Below are 16695 nucleotides of genomic sequence, written 5' to 3'. Positions count from 1 at the left end.
CCGCCCGGCGATGGCGGCTGGCGCTGTCCGTGGTCACGATCGACCGGCTCCTGGCTGCCCCATCAGGCCGGTGCCCTGAAGCCCTGTGTGGCCGTCCCGTGCCGGCCAGGCTTCCGGGGCCCTGTGGATGTGACCGGGGACGGGCGCCGGGGCCCGCCCTGGCTCTGCAGGAAGCAGGGGTGGGGGCTCCTGACCCCTGCCCGGAGTCTGGGTGCTCGGGAGCCAGCCTGGGGGCCTCTCCGCGTAGGAAAGGCTCCCTTCAGCTCCCGGGGACACAGGCTCAGCGGCGCCCGAGTGGCACAGGTGCAGAGGCAGGACCACGTGGACAGCAAAGCCGGGCAGGCCTCGAACTCAAACCATCAGAGCCTCTCACGACAGCAGCCCCGCCCCCCACAGCCCCAGCTCCCAGCCTCCACCCTCAGTCTGTCTCACGACAGCAGCCCCGCCCCCCACAGCCCCAGCTCCCAGCCTCCACCCTCAGTCTGTCTCACAACAGCAGCTCCCCCACGGCTCTGCCTCCCAGCCTCTACCCTCAGTCTGTCCCAGGAGGACAGTGGAGAGCAGACAGCTGCTGACCGGGCCCTGCCGTCCACGGCAGATGGATGGCTGCCCACTGGAGACTTTTTCTCATCCTAATTGGCTAAGGTCCAGGGTGTGGGCTTGTTTTAGTTCCTTCTAGTGTTCCACTGCATTTCTAGATCTTTCTAGTGTTGAGCCATCCTTGCATTCCTGTTTCTCAGCCCTGTGCCGTGGGGCTCCCCTGCCTCTGTGGTCAGGGCCCCCGGGACTCGGGCTGGGCTCCCTGCCTGTGGTGTTGGTGAACATGGGCTCGTGGGGGGGTCTCCTGTCCCTGAGGTCCCCAGTCCTGTTTTCCAGTCAGGAAACAGCTGCTGGGCCCTCAGAGCCCGGGCAGGGTTCCGAGCGCTGGGTTCCCTGGTCCCAGCTTCCTGCAGAGCAGAGGAGGCCAGGAGGGGGGCAGGGAGACAAGAAGGACATGGGCTGGGGGGCTGGGGGCTGCTCAGCCCAGGGAGGGCTCTCTGCACCCGGGTGTCTAGGAGCCGGCCAAACCCAGCCCTGTGGAAATGGAGGAAGGCACAGTGGGGTGGGGTGGGGGGCGCTGTGGCCCAGGAACTGAGCCGTGGTGTGGGCCGTGGGTGGGCCGTGGGTGGGGTACTTGGGGGGGGCTCTGATTGGTGCTGTAGGGGAGAGGGCAGGGGCTGGGACGGGCAGACCAGTGAGGGTGGGGGTGAAGGGGGTGGCGAGGGCAGCAGGAATGGCTCTGGCTGCGGGGGGGCCACAGGCACCAACCACAGGGAGGCGGCCACCAACACAGTCACCCTGAGCCGGGGCCTTCTCTTCAAGGCACATAGCCCCCAGGACCCCAGCACGGGGGCCAGAGCTGGCCCAGAGCCCCCAGGACCCCAGCACAGAGCCCAGAGCTGGCCCAGAGCCCCCAGGACCCCAGCACAGAGCCCAGAGCTGGCCCGGAGCCCCCAAGACCCCTGCACGGGGCCCAGAGCTGGCCCGGAGCCCCCAAGACCCCTGCACGGGGCCCAGAGCTGGCCCCGAGCCCCCGGGACCCCAGCACAGAGCCCCCAAGACCCCAGCACAGAGCCCAGAGCTGGCCCCGAGCCCCTGGGACCCCAGCAGGCCCCTCCCGTGTCTCTGTGTAGCCCCAGCCTGGGGTCTTAAACAGTGGGGCGGTCCCCACGGTTCCAGAGGCTCCCTCAGAGCCTTGCCCGGCCCCGCCCCCTGGGGGCGACACCGCGGGATCTCCACCTCCCCGCGGTGCTGAGCCTGAGCGCAGAGCCCGGAGCCCTGGCCTCACCCCGCTGCCCCTGCAGTTCGAGGAGCTGGTCTACCTCTGGATGGAGCGGCAGAAGTCGGGCGGCAACTACAGCCGCCACCGGGCGCAGACCGAGAGGCACGTGGTGCTGTGCGTGAGCTCCCTCAAGATCGACCTGCTCATGGACTTCCTGAACGAGTTCTACGCGCACCCCCGGCTGCAGGTGCCCGGGCGGGGCCGGGGCGTGGGCTCACGGAGGGATGGGCGGCGGGGCCGCCGGCAGGGCTGACCCCAGCCTGGCCGCAGGACTATTACGTGGTCATCCTGTGCCCCACCGAGATGGACATCCAGGTGCGCCGGGTCCTGCAGATCCCACTGTGGTCCCAGCGGGTCATCTACCTGCAGGGCTCTGCCCTCAAGGACCAGGATCTCATGCGAGCCAAGTGAGCCCCAGCGGGGGTGCGGCCACGGTGGGGGAAGGGCCACGGTGGGGGAGGGGCCACAGTGGAGGGAGGGGCCAAGGCAGGGAAGAGCCACAGCAGGGGAGGGCCACAGCGGGGGAAGGGCCATGGCAGGGGGTGCGGCCACGGTGGGGGAGGGGCCACGGTGGGGGAGGGGCCACAGTGCAGGGAGGGGCCAAGGCAAGGAGGAATCACAGCAGGGGGAGTGGCCCCAGTGGAGGAGGGGCCACAGTGGAAGGAGGAGCCACAGCAAGGGAGGGGCCACAGCAAGGGGAGGGGCCATGGTAGGGGGAGTGGCCCCAGCAGAGGAGGGGCCACAGTAGAAGGAGGGGCCAAGGCAAGGAGGAGCCACCGCAGGGGAGGGGCCACAGCAGGGAGGGGCCACAGCGGGGGAAGGGCAGGACACGGGGGAGGGGCTCGGCAGGCATGAGGGGTGGGGAGGGGGCAGGACACGGCAGGGGGGATTGGAGCGCAGAGGGCTCGGGCTGCAGCGCGGGGTGTACCGGCCCAGGGCAGGCAGGAGACCCAGCCCAAGGGTGCCTGGCTCCCCACTTCCTGAGCCTTGCACTGGCACCTGACAGGTGCAGCCCGCCGATGCCACAGGCCTGGCTGCTCCAAGCTCCTTGCCTTGGGGCGGGGGGTGTTGGTTGGCCTGGGCAGGCCGGGATGAGCCCAGCGTGGGGGTCTGGGCAGGCCCTTGTGGTTCGCTGGCATCCTGGGGCTCTGCCACCCTGGGGGCGGTTTCTTGGAGGGGCTCCCAGCTCTGTCCTGGTCACTTCTGCAGCCCGGCCCCTAGGAGACCAGGAAGGGCAGCCGGAGTGGTCGCCCCAGCTCCCAGACCACAGGCCGGCAGGGCTGGAGGCAGGAGGGTCCCTGTCCCCACAGGCTCCCCTCCCTCCCGTGCCCCCCCACCGGCCCCAGTGGCCTGGTCCGCTGTGCACAGCAGCGCGGGGTGAGGTGGGGTCTCTACAGCCGTCCACGGGGGCGGCCCTGCCTGGCGAGCACGGCTCAGGCCCTGCACCCGGCTCCTGCCCCTGGGATTCCCGGCGGCCGCGGGAGCTGGAGAGGCAGAGGAAGAGTGGGGGCGGGGCGGGGAGCCTGGGGGCACTGGGAGGAAGCTCCGGAATCTAGGCCAGGTCTCATCAGCTGGGGTCTCCAGGGACCCCTGCCCCACAGGGTCCGTCTCTCTGTCCTGAGGGCCCATGGACGCTGGGGGCAGCCTGGCCCGGGTGCCTGGCGGTGTCTGAGCCCGTAGCCTCCCCAGGGCCAGGGGATGTCAGAGAGGTGCTGGAGACAGATGTGCAGGCTGGGGGCAGGGGCACTGCCAGGGGGAGGGGCCGCAGCCCTCCAGGCACCAGCTCCTCCCCACCTCCTGGGGGTCCTCCGCTCACCCCTCCCTGCCCAGGCCCCTGCGGCCTCCCTGGGCCTCAGCCTCTGTACCTTGCAGGATGGACAACGGGGAGGCCTGCTTTATCCTCAGCAGCCGGAACGAAGTGGACCGCACAGCAGCGGTGAGTGGGGCTGCCCCGCCCACGCACAGGTGGCCCTGGCAGCCCTGACCCTCCCCCTCCCCCCAGGACCACCAGACCATCCTCCGGGCCTGGGCTGTAAAGGATTTCGCCCCCAACTGCCCGCTGTACGTCCAGATCCTCAAGCCGGAAAACAAGTTCCACGTCAAGTTCGCAGGTGCGTGTGCTCGGTGACAGGAGCGCAGTGCATGCTGGGAGAGCAGGTGCACACGTGGGTGACAGCACAGTGCATGCTGGGAGAGCAGGTGCACACGTGGGTGACAGGTGAGCACAGTGCATGCTGGGAGAGCAGGTGCACATGTGAGTGACAGGAGCACAGTGCATGCTGGGAGAGCAGGTGCACACGTGACAGGAGCGCAGTGCATGCTGGGAGAGCAGGTGCACATGTGAGTGACAGGTGAGTGCAGTGCATGCTGGGAGAGCAGGTGCACACGTGGGTGACAGGTAAGCACAGTGCATGCTGGGAGAGCAGGTGCACACGTGACAGGAGCACAGTGCATTCTGGGAGAGCAGGTGCACATGTGAGTGACAGGTGAGCGCAGTGCATGCTGGGAGAGCAGGTGCACACGTGACAGGAGTGCAGTGCATGCTGGGAGAGCAGGTGCACACGTGGGTGACAGGTGAGCACAGTGCATGCTGGGAGAGCAGGTGCACACGTGACAGGAGTGCAGTGCATGCTGGGAGAGCAGGTGCACACGTGGGTGACAGGTGAGCACAGTGCATGCTGGGAGAGCAGGTGCACACGTGGGTGACAGGAGTGCAGTGCATGCTGGGAGAGCAGGTGCACATGAGAGTGACAGGAGCACAGTGCATGCTGGGAGAGCAGGTGCACATGAGAGTGACAGGAGCACAGTGCATGCTGGGAGAGCAGGTGCACACGTGGGTGACAGGAACACAGTGCATGCTGGGAGAGCAGGTGCACACGTGGGTGACAGGTGAGCACAGTGCATGCTGGGAGAGCAGGTGCACACGTGACAGGAGTGCAGTGCATGCTGGGAGAGCAGGTGCACACGTGGGTGACAGGTGAGCGCAGTGCATGCTGGGAGAGCAGGTGCACACGTGGGTGACAGGTGAGCGCAGTGCATGCTGGGAGAGCAGGTGCACACGTGACAGGAGTGCAGTGCATGCTGGGAGAGCAGGTGCACACGTGGGTGACAGGTGAGTGCAGTGCATGCTGGGAGAGCAGGTGCACACGTGACAGGAGTGCAGTGCATGCTGGGAGAGCAGGTGCACACATGACAGGAGTGCAGTGCATGCTGGGAGAGCAGGTGCACACGTGGGTGACAGGTGAGCGCAGTGCATGCTGGGAGAGCAGGTGCACACGTGACAGGAGTGCAGTGCATGCTGGGAGAGCAGGTGCACACATGACAGGAGTGCAGTGCATGCTGGGAGAGCAGGTGCACACGTGGGTGACAGGTGAGCGCAGTGCATGCTGGGAGAGCAGGTGCACACGTGGGTGACAGGTGAGTAGGTGGTGTGCAGGCTGGGGTGGGGGAGGCGCCCCCGGGTCAAGGGGGGCAGGAAGGTGGGGGATGGGGCTCTGTGATGAGCACCTGGCGGCAGGTCCCACTTCAGTACTGGGGGCGGGGAGCAGGGCCCACCCAGCCCTGGGGCTCTCTGTGGGGCCTCAGGTGGGCGCCCACGGAGGGTGCGCGGAGGGGCCGCGCTGAGACCCTGGGGAGGAGCCTCCCGAGCAGGCGGCGCTGGGAGTGCCCAGGCAGACACGGGCAGAGGTGCGGGCGGGGGCAGTGTGGCCTGCCCGGCTGTGCCGCAGACCACGTGGTGTGGGAGGGACACGGGGGGGGCAGAGGTGCGGGGCGGGGGCAGTGTGACCTGCCCGGCTGTGCCGCAGACCACGTGGTGGGCAGAGGTGCGGGCGGGGGCAGTGTGACCTGCCCGGCTGTGCCGCAGACCACGTGGTGGGCAGAGGTGCGGGCGGGGGCAGTGTGGCCTGCCCGGCTGTGCCGCAGACCACGTGGTGGGCAGAGGTGCGGGCGGGGGCAGTGTGGCCTGCCCGGCTGTGCCGCAGACCACGTGGTGGGCAGAGGTGCGGGCGGGGGCAGTGTGGCCTGCCCGGCTGTGCCGCAGACCACGTGGTGGGCAGAGGTGCGGGCGGGGGCAGTGTGGCCTGCCCGGCTGTGCCGCAGACCACGGGGTGGGCAGAGGTGCGGGCGGGGGCAGTGTGACCTGCCCGGCTGTGCGCAGACCACGTGGTGTGTGAGGAGGAGTGCAAGTTCGCCATGCTGGCCCTCAACTGCATCTGCCCGGCCACCTCCACCCTCATCACCCTGCTGGTGCACACGTCTCGCGGCCAGTGAGTGGAGGCGCGCGCGCGGGGAGGGGCGGGAGGGTCCGCCCGTCCGCCCGGGGTGACGTGCCCCCGGCGCCCGCGGCAGGGAAGGGCAGGACTCCCCGGAGCAGTGGGGTGACGTGCCCTCGGCGCCCGCGGCAGGGAAGGGCAGGACTCCCCGGAGCAGTGGCAGCGCATGTACGGGCGCTGCTCGGGCAACGAGGTCTACCACATCCGCATGGGCGACAGCAAGTTCTTCCGCGAGTACGAGGGCAAGAGCTTCACCTACGCGGCCTTCCACGCCCACAAGAAGTACGGCGGGCCCTGCTCCGGGGGCGCCGGGCGCGGCGGGCCCCCCACTGGATCGGTCAGGGCCAGCAGGCCCGGGGGCAGGGCCTCCCTCTGAGCCCCGCGAGCCCGGGGCCGGGGCTCTGGGTCCCCAGCGGGTGAGGGCTTGCCGAGGGCGCTGGGTCCCAGCAGGGTGGGCGCCCGCGAGCTGCCGCGCGTGTGCCCCCAGGTACGGCGTGTGCCTCATCGGGCTGAAGCGGGAGCAGCACAGGAGCGTGCTGCTGAACCCGGGGCCCCGGCACACGCTGGCCGCGTCGGACACCTGCTTCTACATCAACATCACCAAGGAGGAGAACTCGGCCTTCATCTTCACGGAGGAGGAGCGGCACAAGCGCGGGGGCGGGGCGGGGCGGGGCCTCTACGGGGGCCCCTCCCGCCTGCCCGTGCACAGCATCCTGGCCTCCATGGGTGAGGACCCAGCGCTGTCCCCCTGGGCTGCGTTCAGATCTGCCCCTGGGAGGCCCCTTCCCGGCCAGGCGACCCCAGAGGGCTGACGAGGCCAAGGTCCCAGTGTCCACTGGGGCTGGACTCGCTGGGCTGCCCTGGGCCAGGCGTGGGCTCTGTCCTGGGGGCAGACTGCAGACTCACGGGCAAGCTGGGCGCTTCTCCCAGGGACGGTGGCCATGGACCTGCAGAACGCCGAGTGCCGGCCCGCGCAGGGCGGCGGGGCCGGCGGGGGCGCCAAGCTGGCGCTGCCCACGGAGAACGGCTCGGGCGGCCGGCGGCCCAGCATCGCGCCCGTGCTGGAGCTGGCGGACAGCTCGGCCCTGCTGCCCTGCGACCTGCTGAGTGACCAGTCGGAGGACGAGGTGGCGCCCTCGGACGACGAGGGCCTCTCCGTGGTGGAGTGAGTGCCGCCTGCAGGCAGCGCTCGGGGGTGGGGCTCGCCCCGGAAGGGCGGGGCCGGGGCGGTGCGCACTGGCTTGGTGAAATGGAAGCCAGCGCTGGGCCACAGCCCCGGTCAGGGCGACCGTGGGCGAGGCGGCAGCGCGGGGACAGCTGGCAGCTGCGTGAGGCCCAGCGCGGGTCCCCTGAAAGGGCTCTGTGCCCACAGTGGCTTGGCCACGCCGTAAGGAGACAGAGCAGGCAGGGCCACGGCCTCCTCGTCCCCACCTCCCACCGGTCAGCACCCCTGGGTACCGTGAGACCCGGGGGCGTGGCCTGCCCGGGGGGCCGGGTGACTTCCGGACAGGGTGACCCCTGGCAAGGCCCTGTCCTGGAGTGGAGGCTGCAGCCCCCAGGGTGTCGCGTGGCCTGGGCTTGCACCAGGTCGCTGCAGACCCCCCGCCCCCAGCAGCTCTCGGGCCCCGGCCCTGCTCCTGCCGGCTCTGCCTGGGGGCCTGGCCAGGGTCCTGACACCAAGGGGCAGTTGGCCACCTGGGGCTGAGCCTGTGCCCCAGAGGCCACCGGGGCCGGAGCTGAAGGGCCAGCCCTGCCCAGGCTGCTTGTGTGTGCTGGGCACTGCCGAGGGCGGGGACCACTGAGGACATCAGCCTGGCCCCAGGAAGCGAGGGCCTGCCTGGGACGCTGGGGGCGTGGGGGGACCACGTGTCAGGGCCCCTGTTCAGGGCCTGTGTGAGCTCCCGTGTGTGTGCCCATGTCTACATGTGTGCATGTGTGTCCATGTCTGTACACGTGTGCGTGTGTGCCCATGTTTATGTGCATGTGTCGGTGTGCACGTGTGTGTCCATGTGCATGCATGTGTCCATGTTTGTGTGCGTTCCGGTCCATGTCATTGTACACGTGTGTGCATGCATGTTTGTCCATGTGCGTGTGTGTCCGCGTGTCTGGTTCCGGGTGTGTGTGCTGTGTGGGTCCCACCCGACCCCCAGGGAAAGGGCAGTTCTGGGCGTGGCTCACGTTCCCGCGGACCCTGCGGTAGCTCCGCCCTGTCCATGCCCGGGTGGGGGGACAGCAGCCGGGGCCCCTCTGCGCCCACCTCCTGCTCAGGCAGCCCTGGCACCGTGGAGGCGGTGGGCGCCCCGTCCACCCCAGCGCTGGCCTCAGCACCCTGTGTGCTGCCCGGGGCGGGCTCCCGGCGCTGTGGCTGGTTCCACCCGTGGGCACAGGGGGGCGCTGAGGGCTGCTGTCCCCAGCAGGTACGTGAAGGGCTACCCCCCCAACTCGCCCTACATCGGCAGCTCCCCCACGCTCTGCCACCTCCTGCCCGTCAAAGCCCCCTTCTGCTGCCTGCGGCTGGACAAGGTAAGGCCAGGCTGCCCCCGCCCCGGGAGCCCCTCCCTCTGCGCCCCGGACCTCCCCGAGCCAGGCCTGCAAGGCCCGGAGCCCAGCGCCCGCCCGGCTCTGGGAAATGCGGCTTAGGAAGGAGCCCGGGCACCTGGCCTGCTCGCGGTGGGGGCACTCAGCGGCAGAACTAGACACGTACACGTGTGTGCACATGCGTGCAGGTGTGTGTGCACACGCATCATACGAGACGTGTTATTCACGCATGTAGGCACAGCTGCACACATTCACAGGTGCCCACGCGTGCACACCTACACATACCACACGCGCAAGCTCACAGACATTCTCTCCTGACGGCGTCTCCCGCAAGCGGCCGCGGCCCCCCCGCCGTGTGCTCACAGCGCCCAGAACTGCCCTTTCCCCCGGGGGACCCACACAGCACACACACCCGGAGCCAGACACGGACACACATGCACACGCTGAACCCCGCAGGTGCTGCCGCCGGCTGCCTGCCGGTGCCTGGGCACGTGCCGACCCCACGGGGCTCGGGGCTGGACGCTGGGGGGGCTGTCAGAGCGGGGGGGGACTGTCTGTCAGAGCCGGGGGGAGGTGGGAGGGACTGTCCGTCAGAGCCGGGGGGGCTGTCAGAGCCGGGGGGGCTGTCAGCGGGGGGGGCTGTCCGTCAGAGCCGGGGGGGCTGTCAGAGCGGGGGGGGCTGTCAGAGCGGGGGGGCTGTCTGTCAGAGCGGGGGGGGGCTGTCAGAGCCGGGGGGGGCTGTCAGAGCCGGGGGGGCTGTCAGAGCGGGGGGGGCTGTCAGAGCGGGGGGGAGCTGTCTGTCAGAGCCGGGGGGGCTGTCTGTCAGAGCCGGGGGGGGGGCTGTCAGAGCCGGGGGGGCTGTCAGAGCGGGGGGGCTGCCTGCCGGTGCCTGGGCACGTGCCGACCCCACGGGGCTCGGGGCTGGATGCTGGGGGAGCTGTCAGAGCCGGGGGAGGGGGGGCTGTCAGAGCAGGGGGGGCTGTCTGCCAGAGCGGGGGGGGCTGTCTGTCAGAGCGGGGGGGGCTGTCAGAGCCGGGGGGGGGGCTGTCTGTCAGAGCGGGGGGGAGCTGTCTGTCAGAGCCGGGGGGGACTGTCCGTCAGAGCGGGGGGGGGGGCTGTCCGTCAGAGCGGGGGGGCTGCCTGCCGGAGCCCCCCAGGGAGCCCAGGGCCTCCCCCCAGGGCTGCAAGCACAACAGCTTTGAGGACGCCAAGGCCTACGGCTTCAAGAACAAGCTCATCATCGTGTCGGCGGAGACGGCGGGCAACGGGCTCTACAACTTCATCGTGCCGCTGCGCGCCTACTACCGGCCGCGCCGGGAGCTCAGCCCGATCGTGCTGCTGCTGGACAACAGGTGCGCGCGCCCGCGGCCGCCTCGCAGCCCGCGCGCCCGCGGCCGGCCGCCTCGCAGCCCGCGCACCCGCGGCCGGCCGCCCCGCAGCCCGCGCACCCCGCCGGCCGCCTCGCAGCCCGCGCACCCGCGGCCGGCCGGTCACGCGCGCCTCTGCCCCCAGGCCTGACCGCCACTTCCTGGAGGCCATCTGCTGCTTCCCCATGGTCTACTACATGGAGGGCTCCGTGGACAAGTACGGCGCCGGGCGGGCGGGGCGGTGGGCGGGGGCGGCGGGCGGGGCGGGAGGGGCCGTGGGCGGGGAGGAGGGCGGGGCCATGGGCGGGCGGGGCCGTGGGCGGGGCTGTGGCGGGTGGGCGGGCGGGAGGGGGCGGAGGGCGGGGCTGTGGGCGGGGTGGCGGGCGGCTGTGGGCGTGGCTGCGGGCGGGGCGGTGGGCGGGGCCGTGGGCGGTGGCGGGCGGGTGGGAGGGGCCGTGGGCGGGGCGGTGGCGGGCGGGTGGGCGGGGCGGCGGGCGGGGCTGTGGCGGGTGGACAGACGCGGGCAGCCCGGGCCACGCCGCTGTGTGGCCGCCAGCCTGGACAGCCTGCTGCAGTGCGGCATCATCTACGCCGACAACCTGGTGGTGGTGGACAAGGAGAGCACCATGAGCGCCGAGGAGGACTACATGGCCGACGCCAAGACCATCGTCAACGTGCAGACCATGTTCCGGTGCGCAGCCGGCCGGGGCGCCAGGGCTCTGCTCCACAGCAGCCGTGGGGACGCCTGAGCCCCCACGGAGCCCCGAGCCCCCCCCAGCCCCCACATGGGGCCCCCTGAGTCCCCCGAGCCCCCCAGCCCCCACATGGGGCCCCCTGAGCCCCCCAGCCCCCACATGGGGCCCCCTGAGCCCCCCGAGTCCCCAGCCCCACGGAGCCCCTGAGCCCCCAGCCTCCACATGGGGCCCCCTGGGTCCCCCCCGAGCCCCCCAGCCCCCACATAGGGCCCCCTGGGTCCCCCCTGAGCCCCCCGAGCCCCCCAGCCCCCACATGGGGTCCCCTGAGCCCCCCGAGCCCCCACATGGGAGCCCCCTGAGCCCCCCAGCCCCCCACGGAGCCCCGAGCCCCCCAGCCCCCACATGGGGTCCCCTGAGCCCCCCGAGCCCCCACATGGGAGCCCCCTGAGCCCCCCAGCCCCCCACGGAGCCCCGAGCCCCCCAGCCCCCACATGGGGTCCCCTGAGCCCCCCGAGCCCCCACATGGGGCCCCGAGCCCCCCAGCCCCCACATGGGGTCCCCTGAGCCCCCACATGGGAGCCCCCTGAGCCCCCCAGCCCCCACGGAGCCCCGAGCCCCCCAGCCCCCACATGGGGTCCCCTGAGCCCCCCGAGCCCCCACATGGGAGCCCCCCGAGCCCCCCAGCCCCACGGAGCCCCCCAGCCCCCACATGGGGCCCCCTGGGTCCCCCCCTGAGTCCCCCCAGCCCCCCACGGAGCCCCTGAGCCCCCAAGCCCCCCACGGAGCCCCTGAGCCCCCAGCCCCCACATGGGGCCCCCTGGGTCCCCCCCAGCCCCCCGAGCCCCCCACGGAGCCCCTGAGCCCCCCGAGCCCCCAAAGCCCCCAAATGGGGCCCCCTGGGTCCCCCCTGAGCCCCCCAGCCCCCACATAGGGCCCCCTGGGTCCCCCCTGAGCCCCACGGAGCCCCCAGCCCCCCACGGAGCCCCTGAGCCCCCGAGCCCCCAGCCCCATGGAGCCCCTGAGCCCCCAGCCCCACGGAGCCCCTGAGCCCCCCGAGCCCCCAGCCCCACGGAGCCCCTGAGCCCCCAGCCTCCACATGGGGCCCCCTGGGTCCCCCCTGAGCCCCCCGAGCCCCCCAGCCCCCCACGGAGCCCCTGAGCCCCCAGCCTCCACATGGGGCCCCCTGGGTCCCCCCTGAGCCCCCCAGCCCCCCACGGAGCCCCTGAGCCCCCAGCCTCCACATGGGGCCCCCTGGGTCCCCCCTGAGCCCCCCGAGCCCCCCAGCCCCCCACGGAGCCCCTGAGCCCCCAGCCTCCACATGGGGCCCCCTGGGTCCCCCCTGAGCCCCCCGAGCCCCCCAGCCCCCCACGGAGCCCCTGAGCCCGCCGCCTCCCCCAGGCTCTTCCCCAGCCTCCGCATCACCACGGAGCTCACGCACCCCTCCAACATGCGCTTCATGCAGTTCCGCGCCAAGGACAGCTACTCCCTGGCTCTGTCCAAGCTGGAGAAGGTGAGTGAGCAGCCCCCGCCCGCCCCGGAAGCCGGGCAGCTGCGGGCCGAGGGCTCAGCCGGGCGTGGGGGCCCGGGACGTGGGGGCTGGCCGGGGAGACCCGCCCCTGCAGCAGGGGCCGCCCTGGCTGTGTCCGGGACGAGGATTGTGGGCGTCAGGGCGGTGGCACCTGGGGCTGCGCATCACCCAGCAGCCCCCCCCCGGCTCTGTGCCCACACTGCGGGGGGGGCACTTGCCTCGGGCCACACAACACCGCTGCGCGCAGCGGCCAGCTCCTGGGGCTCCAGGACGGCGTCAGCTGGCGTCCGGGCTGGAGCCCAGTGCAGGAGGACCTACAGGGATAGGGGACCTCGGGGACGGGGGGACTCGGGGTGCAGGGACCCAGGGGGACGGGGGGACCTCGGGGACAGGGGGACTCAGAGGTGCAGGGACCCACGGGGACAGGGGGACTCGGGGTGCAGGGACCCAGGGGGACGGGGGAACTCGGGGTGCAGGGACCCAGGGGTACGGGGGGACTCGGGGTGCAGGGACCCAGGGGGACGGGGGGACTCAGGGTGCAGGGACTCAGGGGGATGGGGGGACCTCGGGGACAGGGGGACTCGGGGTGCAGGGACCCAGGGGGATGGGGGGACCTCGGGGACAGGGGGACTCTTGGGGGGGCAGGGACCCATGGGGACAGGGGGGCTCAGGGGTACAGGGAGCCACGGGGGCAGGGGAGCCATGGGGACGGGGGGACTCGGGGTGCAGGGACTCTCGGGGACAGGGGGACTCGGAGGTGCAGGAACCCAGGGGGACGGGGGGACCCACGGGGACAGGGGGACTCTTGGGGGGGCAGGGACCCACAGGGACGGGGGACTCAGGGGTGCAGGGACCCACGGGGACAGGGAACTCAGGGGTGCAGGGACCCACGGGGACAGGGGACCTACGGAGGCACGAGAGCACGGGGTCATATGAGTCGCTGGGGTGGGGACGCAGCGGGGACGGGGGCCGCTTGGGTCAGGGGCAGCTGCTGCTCTGCCTCCCGTCCCAGCCCGGAGCTGCGCGGTGAAGCCTGGCGGGCAGGGCTGGGTACCTGGCCCGGCGCAGCACCCGAGACAGCGGTCACCAGCCCAGGCCGGCGCTGACCGTCGCGCCCGGCGGAGGGGATGGCTTTGCCTGGCCTGGGTGGACGGTGCCGATGGTCTCCACTTGGCTGGAGCCTGGAGACCCCCAGGGACCGTGGGCCACACCTCCGGTGGGAGGAAGCCGGGCACATGGAACACAGGCCGGCCCAGGGGCTCAGGCCGGCAGCCACGGCCTGGAGGTGCAGGCACAGCCCGTTGTCTGCCGCTCCCAGCCCGGCTGGAGCCTCCTGGACTCTGTGCACCCGGTGCCTGGGCCAAGTCTCCCGGCACAGCCACAGGGCCCAGCCCCTAGCGGCTCAGGGTACGAGGCTTGGCGGGGCGCTGGGCGGGCGGCTGCCCGGGCGCCACCTCCCCTCCAACAAGGGGCCCCAGAGCAGGGGAGGCCAGGGAGCCCATGGCAGATGCACCCCCACTCCCCACACCGGGGTCGGGGCAGCCTCCAGCGGCACCAGGCCCGGGAGGACCCCCCCACACTGTGCCCGCGTGGTGCTGGGCCACGTGGGGGACGCCTTGGGCAGGGCCGGGCAGGCACAGGACTCGGGGCCAAGGAGCCAGGTGCCGCCTGCTCTCCGGAGACGGGCAGGCCCGCGTCGTGCCCACCCCCTGGTCCTCGTCTTCTCGCGCCTCGGGAGGGTCGGTGTGGGCTCCGCAGTGGACATGGCCAGCAGACAGACCAGCAGGGAGCAGCTTCCCACAGTGTTCGGGGGTAGCTTCAAACCCTTCAAGAAGAAAGATTTATTTATTAGAGAGAGAGAGAGAGAGAGAGAGAGAGAGAGAGAGAGTGTGTTCCAAACGCTGGCTCGCTCGTGGTTCCACGGCCAGGACTGGGCCAGGCCGGAGCCGGGCCCAGGAGCTCCACCCTGGTCCCCACGTGGGTGCGGGCCCCAGCTTGGGCCGTCACGGCTGCCTCCCGGGGTGAGCTGAGCGGGGGCTGGAGGCGAGCGGGGGCTCCACCCCAGGCTGTCTCGAGTGGCAGGTCAGCCGGCTGCACCGCAGCACCGGCCAGAGGCCCCTCTTCAGAGATGGGCGATCACCTGCGCGCTGCAGTAGCCGCCTCCCGACGGGCTGCGGAGTATGAAGAAGAGGGGAAGCAGCCCGAGGGACGAGGAGGGGTCACTGCGCTGAGGCCACTGCTGCAGACGCGGGCCTGACGCAGCGGCTGACACCGGACCCTCGGCGGGCGGGGCGGGGCGGACAGGGGCCCCGGAGCTGGGCGGGGGCGGCACTTCCTGCCCACCCTGGCCTCCCACGCCAGGCTCCGGTCACCACCAGTTCAACCCGCTCCTGGCCAGGTCTCCCCTGTGTTCTCGCTGTCCCTGGGAGCCGGGAACCCGCAAGGGCTGCAGGCCCCAAGGGCTCTGGGGAGGCGGGGACACGGAGCCGGTGCCGGCTGCGTCTCGGGCCTGCAGGGGGCGCCTGGTGTCCTGTCTCGGCTGAGCGTGGAGGAGCACATTGTTAGCAACCCCGGCTCCCGCCCCCGCCCCCGCCCCGGCCACTCCCGACCTCAGGTCGCTGCCAGGAGGGACGGGCCTCCCACTCTCACCCAGGGTCCCCCGGGGGCTCCCGGAGCTCGTGGTCACCTGGGCGGGCCCCATGGCAGCCATGCCCCGGACCCCTCCCCAGGGGAGTGAGCTCAGGGACCCAGCGCGAGGCCACTGTGCAGACAGAGGGGCCGCGGGCGCCTCGGGAACCGGAACAGGCGGGGCGAGGGTCTTCTCTCCTGTGAAGCCCCCAGGAGGTCCCCCGCCAGCACCGCGGGAGAGGAGACAGTCTGCAGTCGCCCCAGCAGACGGGGCACCGGGCGGCTGGCTCTGCCCACGGCTCCCTGTGTGCCCGCCGAGCTCCAGCGTCCCGCACGAGCCCGCACTCAGCAGTGTGTGTGAGACCAGGGCGGCCCGCAGGGCAAGGCGGCCCACAGGGCAAGCGGGCCCACAGGGCAAGGTGGCCCACGGGGCAAGGGGGCCCACAGGGCAAGGGGGCCCGCAGGGCAAGGCGGCCCGCAGGGCAAGCGGGCCCGCAGGGCAAGGGGGCCCGCAGGGCAAGGCGGCCCACAGGGCAAGCGGGCCCTGGCCCCTCGTGTGCCGGGGAGGCGCAGCCCAGGGCTTGGGGCCCCCGGCTGGCTGGCTGGCTGCTGGCGGTGCCCACGCTCGTCCTCACCGCGCTCACGCACACACGCGGGGCTCCTGGAAATTCGTGGAAACGCCACGAGGAACAAAGCTGCATGGGCCGCAATTATTCTTACACCAGAATAAGCTTTTTATTATTATTTATTTGAGAGAGAGTTATGCAGAGGCGGGGGGGGGGGAGAGGCCTTCCACCCGCTGGCTCGCTCCCCAAATGGCCGCAGTGGCCGGAGCCGCGCCGACCCGAAGTTGGGAGCCAGGAGCTTCCTCCGGGTCTCCCACGCGGGTGCAGGGACCTGGGCCGTCTTCCTCTGCTCTCCCAGGCCACAGCAGGGAGCTGGATGGGAAGTGGAGCAGCCGGGACTGGAACCGGCGCCCGTGTGGGATGCCGGTGCTGCAGGCGGCGGCTTTACCGCCATGGCGCCGGCCTCTAGGCTTATCTTTTAACTTGATTTTTTCACCAACCTTTTGAAGTCCCAGTCCACGCACACGCACACGCACACCGCGGCCCCCCTGCGTGGCCCCGCCCACCTGAGGCCCCGCCCTCTCCTGCAGCGGGAGCGAGAGAACGGCTCCAACCTGGCCTTCATGTTCCGCCTGCCCTTCGCCGCCGGCCGCGTGTTCAGCATCAGCATGTTGGACACTCTGCTCTACCAGGTCAGCGGGGCGCGGGGCCCCAGGCAGAGCCCCCGCCGCCCCGAGGGCGGGGCCCCAGGCAGAGCCCCCGCCGCCCTGGCACCCCACCGTCCCGTCCCTGGGGGCAGCAGGGCCTCCCCAGCCGGAGCCCAGGTCAGCCCCGCCGCCGGCACCCCCTCCGTCCCGTCCCTGGGGGCAGCAGGGCCTCCCCAGCCGGAGCCCAGGTCAGCCCCGCCGCCGGCACAGGCCCACCTGGCTCCCTCGGCTCCTCCCCCAGTCCTTCGTCAAAGACTACATGATCACCATCACCAGGCTGCTGCTGGGCCTCGACACCACACCAGGCTCCGGCTACCTGTGCGCCGTAAGTGCAGGGCCGGGCTCCCCGTGGCCCCACACACACACACACACACACACACACGCCGTAAGTGCAGGGCCGGGCTCCCCGTGGGCCCCCCCCCCCCACACACACACGCTGTAAGTGCAGGGCCGGGCTCCCCGTGGGCCCCCCCCCCCACACACACACGCCGTAAGTGCAGGGCCCGGGCTCCCCGTGGGTGCACACACACACACACACACACGCCGTAAGTGCAGGGCCGGGCTCCCCGT

The 16695-nt window shown here is 71.8% G+C and overlaps 1 protein-coding gene across 8 annotated transcripts in view; it reads left to right on the top strand.

Annotated features, from left to right (window-relative positions):
- Nucleotides 1-16695, top strand: part of KCNT1 (potassium sodium-activated channel subfamily T member 1) — a 49554-nt gene that overhangs the window by 26579 nt on the left and 6280 nt on the right. For 5 of the 8 annotated variants that reach the window (XM_070059289.1, XM_070059282.1, XM_070059293.1 and 2 more), the window contains 15 exons: nucleotides 1845-2009; nucleotides 2093-2229; nucleotides 3695-3758; nucleotides 3825-3933; nucleotides 5982-6090; nucleotides 6229-6378; nucleotides 6584-6822; nucleotides 7027-7261; nucleotides 8514-8619; nucleotides 9814-9986; nucleotides 10147-10218; nucleotides 10558-10692; nucleotides 12095-12206; nucleotides 16009-16110; nucleotides 16367-16450. In XM_070059289.1, the coding sequence (XP_069915390.1) occupies nucleotides 1845-2009; nucleotides 2093-2229; nucleotides 3695-3758; nucleotides 3825-3933; nucleotides 5982-6090; nucleotides 6229-6378; nucleotides 6584-6822; nucleotides 7027-7261; nucleotides 8514-8619; nucleotides 9814-9986; nucleotides 10147-10218; nucleotides 10558-10692; nucleotides 12095-12206; nucleotides 16009-16110; nucleotides 16367-16450 (1992 nt within the window). Of the gene's footprint in view, nucleotides 1-1844; nucleotides 2010-2092; nucleotides 2230-3694; nucleotides 3759-3824; nucleotides 3934-5981; nucleotides 6091-6228; nucleotides 6379-6583; nucleotides 6823-7026; nucleotides 7262-8510; nucleotides 8620-9813; nucleotides 9987-10146; nucleotides 10219-10557; nucleotides 10693-12094; nucleotides 12207-16008; nucleotides 16111-16366; nucleotides 16451-16695 lie in introns of all 8 variants that reach the window. The other 3 variants (XM_070059271.1, XM_070059287.1, XM_070059249.1) reach the window with 1 other exon arrangement.

Source organism: Oryctolagus cuniculus, chromosome 1, assembly GCF_964237555.1.
Source record: "Oryctolagus cuniculus chromosome 1, mOryCun1.1, whole genome shotgun sequence".
Lineage (NCBI taxonomy): Eukaryota > Metazoa > Chordata > Mammalia > Lagomorpha > Leporidae > Oryctolagus > Oryctolagus cuniculus.
Note: the sequence above shows the minus strand (reverse complement) of the source record. Positions and strands in the feature narration are given on the sequence as shown.